Source organism: Myotis davidii, unplaced genomic scaffold (genome assembly GCF_000327345.1).
Source record: "Myotis davidii unplaced genomic scaffold, ASM32734v1 scaffold2908, whole genome shotgun sequence".
In the NCBI taxonomy this organism is placed as follows: Eukaryota; Metazoa; Chordata; class Mammalia; order Chiroptera; family Vespertilionidae; genus Myotis; species Myotis davidii.
The window spans coordinates 26,729-34,760 of NW_006299183.1; the positions used below are offsets into that span (position 1 = coordinate 26,729).

The window sequence follows — 8,032 nt, forward strand, 5'->3', positions numbered from 1 at the left end:
GACGGGAGGAGGTTCCTGGGTCAGGGCAGGCTCTTCAGCCAGGCATGCAGTGTTCCTGTGAGGGCCCCGGGCGGCTCCCTCAGGCCAGGACAGTGCCCACGGCCCACTGCCCTCCTGCCCGGGTTTCCCGGCTCCGCACAGTCCCTGGCCGGCTCCAGTGAACCCCCAGGATGTCCCTGCCCTTCACGTTGACGAAGGTGATGAAGCCGCTGTAGAGCAGGGTGAGGAGGAAGAGGGCCACGAAGGTGGGTCACAGGCGGCTGGCATCATCCAGGTTGGCGTAGCCATCACAGTCCTCCTGCATGCTCAGGGGGCCCCAGAGGGACGGGGCCAGGCCTGGTGAGGAAGCGGTGCCAGTGAGGTCAGTCCTGTGGCCTCACAGCACACAGCAGCAGCTACATGCCAGGTGACAGCTCACACCGTCCAGTGCCCACCCTGTCACCCACCCGACAGGCACCTGCAACCCGCCTTCTCATGGCCAGGCCCGTACCCGGCACAGCAGAACCAGATAGGTCACAGCACCAATTGGGGCAGGTGAACCAGAACGAAACATGGCACATAAGTCCGCACATGTGTGACCAGAAATCCAGGGAGGCGCCGGCAGTAAGAAGATGCAGACACACAGGGCCTGGCCCCGGGAACCTGGCCAAAGAGCCTCCCTCAGAAGTGGCAGCTGGGCCCGGCCATGTGGCTCAGTGGCTGAGCATCAACCTATGAACCAGGAAGTCACGGTTCGATTCCCGGTCAAGGCACATGCCTGGGTTGCAGGTTCAACCCCCCAGTCTCTCATCATTGACGTTTCTTTTCTTTTCTTTTTTTAAAAAATATATTTTTTATTCATTTTTTACAGAAAGGAAGGGAGAGACATAGAGAGTTAGAAACATCGATGAGCGAGAAACATCGATCAGCTGCCTCCTGCACATCTCCCACTGGATGTGCCTGCAACCCAGGTGCATGCCCTTGACCGGAATCGAACCTGGGACCTTTCAGTCCGCAGGCCGACGCTCTATCCACTGAGCCAAACCGGTTTTGGCATCATTGATGTTTCTGTCTCTCTCTCCTTCTCCCTTCCTCTCTGAAATCAATAACCCTATTTAAAATTATATACAGTGCTTGGCAGTGGCAGCCGTGATGAGCTGTGGAAGATGAGCTATTGCCAACCAGGCAAAGAGAGGAGGGAACAGCATCCTAAGCAGAAGGAACAGCATGCATGGATGCCCTGAGTTGGGAGAGAGCCTGGCCCAGAAGGACGGAGGAGGCAGGAGGCCAGGCCCAGGAGGGGTGCAGGCCCAGATGGCGGCAGGAGGAGTGGCATGGCTGTGAGCCAGGGCACACGCCAGGTTGGAGTATGGCATCATCATCCTGCTGGATTGGGAGGGGAACTTGCCCAACCCTGGGCTGCGTGCCCGGGACCAAGCAGGAAGTGGGCCTGGGAACCAACATGCAGCACAGGCCCCCGGGCCCCTTGTCTGTGGCGTGGGGCATGGGAGGTGGGCCGGGCATGAGTGAGTGCCAAGGCTTTGCAGTCTGTTGGCTCTAACAATGAAAAGTGGGTACAACTTTGCTTTTCTCGTCATTTTATTCTTCAAGTAATTAATGATTTATTCCTAATCACATGCTCTGAACTCAGGGGTCCTCGGCAAAATGGAGATTTAAAGGGCAGCTGTCTATCACCACAGAGACTGAGAGCCGGGCTGGGGCCTGGGGCCTGCTGACCGGATCCCTCGTGACCAGCCCAGGGGGCAAGGCCATCTCCACAACCCACGCAGCCTGTGGTGCTGTGGACACTGAGCACAGGTTGGCAGGTGAGCGCTGGGCGGCCTGGATGGTGTCCTGCTCTCGGCCTGGCCCATCGTGCCCATCCCTTCCCTGGGGGCCTGGAGGGCGAAGACAGGGCAGGGTCTGGGTGCTGTGCACAACAGGCGGCCTGGCAGGGAGCCTCAGAGGGGAGGGTGAGCCCCACCCTGTGGGTCCCTGTTCCCTCCACAGTCAGTGTGCGGTCCAGCCCTCCCTTCTGGGTGCACCTGGTTCCCATGGTGGTGTGTCAGGTCTTGGGGCCCTTCGGACCTGGAGAGGCTCGGACATGATGGGGGTGTGTGGGAGACGTCCGTGGTGACCACCCGATGTCCACCCTGGAGGAGGCCCTGCTCCGTGCCCAGTGACGGGTGTGTCTTCACAGGAAATGGCTGCTCCTTGGGACCTGGCGGGGGGCCCCAGCCTCCTGCCCTCCTGGGTCAGCGCTCAGTGTGGGGACACCAGGAATGAGTGGGATGAAGAGGTGTCAGGTCACCCAAATCCCCAAGTGTGGGGACAGCGAGTGCAAACTCCAGACACCAAGTCAGCCAGATGGGGCTGTCCCGGGAGGCGGCACAGACTGCTGGCCTCTGTGCCACTGCCCACCCCCAGCCCTGTGCCCGGGGGTGCCTCACCTATAGTGTCCAGGCTCCAGCTGGCATCGAGCAGCCTCCCCAAGGCCGGGGCCTGACCTCGCACGTGTTGGTGGCTGGCGGGGGCCGGGGGCGGCCGGGACCCACAGGACACCCCAGGTGCGCAACCTGCTGTTGCCAGGCTCGGCTGTGGGCACCGTGGTGGCAAACCAAGAAGAGTCCACCTGGGGCCAGCCCTCCTGCCAGGTGAAGAGCAGCTCTGGGGGCAAGAAGCCCGACACCTCGCACAGGAGCCAGGAGGCCGCCCCGGCAGAGGCGTGAGCACCCGGTGTGTCCAGGACCTGGACAGTGAGGCTGCTGGGCATCGTGGCAGCTGAGGGGAGAAGCCCGGTTGTGCCCAGGCCACGGGAAGACTCTGGAGAATGCGAGTCCTTGTGGGCGGAGGTGGCTAGGAGGGCTGTGGAGAGAGGACATGTGAGGCCCCTGGCCCGTTCCTTCCCTGCTCCCCCTGCTCCGTGCCCCCAGGGACTGGCCTCGGAGAAAGAGTCCAGCATCCCAGCTTCTGGCTAGGACCCGGGCCGGGTCTGGGGCATGGTGGCTGGATCCCTCATGACCCCTGAGTTCAGGGGACCTTGGGGCCCTGAGAGGGAAGTGGATGGGTGGGGAGGGTCGCCTCCTGCTCTGCCCGTGGTCGGGGCTGTGGCCTCTCCATGCCCCCAGCTGTGAGGTGCATGTCTGAGCCCCACCCCAGCCACATCATCCCTGCGTCGGTGCCCCAGAGTGTGCCTCCGGTTCTGGCGGGACCCTGCTGGCCTGGTGGCTGTGACCGACTGCCAGGTACTCAAAGATCATCCGTACGACAACTCCTCCTATGGTTTAGGGCAGTGATGCGAACCTTTTGAGCTCGGCGTGTCAGCATTTTGAAAAACCCTAACTTAACTCTGGTGCCGTGTCACACAGAGTAATTTGTTGATATTTGCAACCATAGTAAAACAAAGATTTATATTTTTGATATTTATTTTATATATTTAAAGGCCATTTAACAAAGAAAAATGGACCAAAAAAATGAGTTTGCTTGTCACCTCTGACACGCGTGTCATAGGTTCGCCATCACTGGTTTAGGGCATGGACAGCCAGCAGGTGAATGGGCCACAGACTGACAGCAGGCCAGGAGCAGTGTGCTTGTAAAGGGACACGCCCTGGCCGGTGTGTCTCAGTGGATAGAGCATCGGCCCACAGACTGAAGGGTCCCGGGTTCGATTCCAGTAAAGGGCATGTACCTCGGTTGCAGGCTCCATCCTCGGCACTGGTTTGGGAGTGTGGGGGAGGAACCAACCAAAGTGTCTCTGTCACATCTATGTTTCTCTCTCCCTCTCCCTCTCCCTCTCCCTCTCCCTTTCACTTTCTCTAAAAATCAATGGAAACAATCCTCAGGTGAGGATTAACAAAACATAAAACTCATAAAATGAAAGGACACATAGGAAATGTGTGTCTGTCCATCTGACACTGGAGGGCCCATCCCCAGGGCGCTCTGGACACGACGGCAGGCACCAGCTGCAGCTGGGGGTGTGAGTGTCTGGACCAGCAACCTGTGGGGCCACCGTGGGTCGGGTCTCCCTGTGTCTGCCCAGCACACCCCTGCCGGCACTGGCAGCCCGCTCAGAGCATGAGCACCGTCTTCTGGCTGGCAGACCGTGGGTGCACCACCACAACCCCAGCCTTCAGGGGGCGCCTGTGTTTCTGTGAGGGTCAGGGGTCCGGTTCCGCACTCCTGGCTGCACTGGAGTCCCTACAAAAGCCTCCAGAAGAAGCTCATGTATCAGCCAGGCCCACAGGGCAGGTGCATCCCAGTGCTGGCCCAAGGCCCTCCTCATCCACTGTGCCCCCTGCAGAGTGACCTAGGCTGATCCCTGGCACCTGAAGGCCTCAGTGGCACTCAACACAGGGCCCGGCATAGGGTAGGTGCTCAGTAGCCATAAGTTCAGGGCCTGTCCTTCCTGGCCAGAATGTGACGGAAGATGCCCAGAAGTCATGGAGGGCTGCCTGAAGGAGGCAGCCTAAGGCATGGACAGGTGGGTAGGGGTATGCTGGCAGAGGGGTTCCTCACCTGGGTGTCTGGTTGGGGTGGGGGCTGGGGTGAGTTTCTCTGAGAGAGGTGTCATGTGGGTCACTGAGATGGCCTGGGTTTTCCAAGATGCTGAAACCAGAAGGGCAGTGGGCAGCCGAGGTCAGAGGGCATCGTGGACGAAGCGGGGGACAGGCTTCCGGGTGGATAGAAAGACATGAGTAGGGCAGGGGAGGGGCCAGGTTTGGGCTGCTGCCTCCAGCACTCTGGGGACAGGGGTGGAAGGGACTGGGTTCGAATGCTGGAGCTGGAGCGGCTGAGGGCAGAGTGGGGGGTAGGGAGGGAGCTCCTCTGAGGGGTGGCTGGGTGCCCATCGGGGCCCAGTCCCTGCTTTGGTCCTTGAGGTCAGGCCCTGGAAGATGCTGGGACATGCTGGAGGCCACCCACCTGGCCACTGGAAGGTCTTGGACGTGTGATCGGCGCTGCAGCTGTGTGAGCCAGGCTTCCAGACGATGGTTTGGTAGAAGAGGTAGGTGACCCTCTGCTTCAAGTGCCCAATCACAACGTCATTTGCGGGCAGCTTCTCTGCTCCTATGTGCCAGGTGGCTGAGTCAGACCCCGTCACCAAGCAGGCCAGGGTCACGGAGACGCCTTCTTTGGGGGCCTTGCACTCCGGGACCATGGGGAGCACAGCCACACCTGGAAGACAGACAGGTGGTTCTTCTGAGGCCGGGCACTCCCCAGGGCACAGGGCAGTGTGGGAGGAGAGGCCCCGGTCCTGGGGGGCCTGGCAGTGCCCTGGAGGGGAGGCCCAGTCTCCTTGCTCTATGCGTCTCCTGTTCTAACCCCTCCCATGGAGCTGTGAGGGGTGGAAGGATACCCCATTTCAAGGTGTGCCCTGGGTGATGGGTCTGGGGGCCTCAGTTGCCTGGCAGGTGAGGCAGAGCATGGCTGGACTTGTGTGTTGTCACCTGAGCAGCAGTGAGGTCAGCCCTTCCTATCCCCAACTCCTGCTCCCAAGGGCTCTGTGCTTGGGACCAGCCTGTTAGTGACTTTGGTCTCAGAGGGGTTGTTCAGCCCTGTCCTGGGGGAATCTGGGGGCACACAGCTCCATCAGCCAATGTCCAGACAGGTGACACCCTGCAAGTACTTCAGGCATGGATGGGCTCTGGGACTGGCAACTCCCTGGTGGGTTGGCTCACAGATTCCTCATCCTTTCTGTGGGGACCTGGATGATCAAGGTGGATGAGCCCACATGGGGTCCCTAAGAGCACTGCTCTATCTTAGTCTCATGGCACCTCTGCTCCAAGCCCCTACCTCTTCCCATGTCCCTGTCCCCATACTGCCTGGCAGTGCTGGGACAGGGCCACAGGTTCCTGAGATTCAGCTGGCATGCAAGCCGTCTGGCTGGGCAGTGGCACCATGCGCTCTCTACAGGTCCTCTGGCAGCAGAGCCCACTGCACTGCTCTCCCAAGTGTCTGATGACCCTGCTCTCATCTTTTCCTGTGCTTTCTCAGCAGCGCCATCTCCCTTTCCCATAAGGTACCGAGGTCCTGCTGGAGTCAGGTGGCTCCAAACCCCATAGGACTTTGTCTTTACAGGAGGGGGACTTGGACACAGAGACACGCACAGGGAGAGGTCATGCACAGAGGAGCTCTACAAGCGGAGGATGTCAGCAGCTCCCAGAGCAGCAGTGGGGAGGGCCTGGCCATCCCCCTATAGACTGGGGTCACCGGCCCTGTGACCCTTGACCTCGACTCCCAGAATCCAGGTCTACAACAGTGAATTTCTGTTGTTTAAGCCCACTGGGTCTGTGGGCTATGGTACAACTGACGTAGGAAATAAATGTGGACTTTAGTACCAGGAGTGGGGTGTGATGTCACCAACACCTAGGAGTGTGGTTGTGGCTTTAGAACTGGGTGGTGAGTGGAGGCCTGGAAGGTCTGAGGTGAGGGTTAGAAAACCCAAACTGGGGAGCACTTGAGATCTTGATTCCTAGCATTGTTGTCATTTGGGTTCAAACAAATTCTTATAAAAATTCTCTACAGAGGGGGCATTGGAAGATGGTGGTCCAGTAGGGGATCTGTCTCCCATCACCTTCCAGAATTTAACTGGAATTTAAACTAAATTGGAGAATATTCACCCTGAAAGACCAGATGAAGACTGGCTGGAGAGGAGACTTTAAACAAAGAAGGGCAGAAATCACCTCAAGACTGCACCTGTACAGCAGCTCAGACAATGTGGGTGGGGTTGAGCCTCACAGTTAGCCAGCCTGAGAGGAGATCCCAACCATGAATGGGACAACAATAATCAAGATCCAATGATAAAAGGAGGGCCCAAATAACACACAAAAGGGTCACTCATAGAGTATCCAGCTCAGGAGTTCAAAGAGACAGCACCAAGTCCGTCCCATGGGATATTTACTACAAAAGGCTATACCACAAAGACTGGGAGTCATAGCAAGTATAGCTAATACATAGAAACAAACACAAAGAGACAACTAAAATGGGGAGACAAAGAAACTACCTCCAAATGGAATAAAATGAGGAATTGCCAGAAAAAGACCTAAATGAGGTAAGTAACTTATCAGACATAGAGATGAGAGTAATGATTATAAAGATTAAGGAATTTAGTAAGGAATTTAGGAATTTAGTAAGAACTACAAGGAGCTTAGTGGAAACTACATCAACATGACAAAGGATATAGAAACCATGAACAAGAACCAGCCAGAAGTAAAGAATACTATATCTGACATAGAGAATACACTGGAAGGAATTAAAAGCAGGCTTGATGAAGCAGAGGTTCGAATCAGTGATTTGGAAGACAAGGTAGGAGAAAACATTCAGTTAGAGCAGCAAAAAGAAAAAAGAACTTAAAACACATGAGGAGAGTTTAAGGGAACTTTAGGTCAACATGAAATGGAGTAACATCTGCATCCTAGGGGCATTAGAGAGAGAAGAAAGTGAGCAAGGGATTAAGAACCTGTTTGAAGAAACAATGACAGAAAACTTCCTTAATGTAGTGAAGGAAAAAGCCATACAGGTTCAGGAAACACAGAGAGCCCCAATTGAGATGAACACAAAATGACTGACACCAGACACATCATAATTAACATGGAAAACATTAAAGACAAAGAGAGAATCTTAAGGGCAGCAAGAAAAAGACAGTCAGATACCTACAAGGGAGCTCCCATAAGTCTGTCACCTTATTTCTCAGCAGAAAAAGCTATAGGACAGAAGGGACAGTATTCAAAGTAATGAAAAGCAAGGATCTGAAACAAAGACTACTCTATCCATCAATGTTATCTTTAAAAATTGGAGGTGAAATAAAGAGCTTCCCAGATTTAAAAAAAAAAAAAAGGCTAAAGGCATTTATTAGCTCCAAAATAGCATTGCAAGAAATGCTAAAGGGACTGTTATAAGAAGGAGAAGAAATAGAGAGAGAAACGTAGGCATAAATGATAAAAATGGCAATAAATAAGTACCTCTCAATAATAACCTCAAATGGAAATGGATTAAATGCTCCAATCAAAAGACATAGGGTAGCTGAATGGATAAGAAGCCCTGGTACATTTACACA

The 8,032-nt window shown here is 55.6% G+C and overlaps 1 gene segment (V, D, J or C); it reads right to left on the reverse strand.

The window, feature by feature from the left end:
• Window positions 1-79: 79 nt before the first annotated feature.
• On the reverse strand, window positions 80-5,779 carry LOC102774819. The segment is given in 6 exon segments: window positions 80-209; window positions 255-336; window positions 2,430-2,760; window positions 4,495-4,584; window positions 4,900-5,151; window positions 5,770-5,779. Coding segments are annotated over 6 exon segments (895 nt in total).
• Window positions 5,780-8,032: the final 2,253 nt, after the last annotated feature.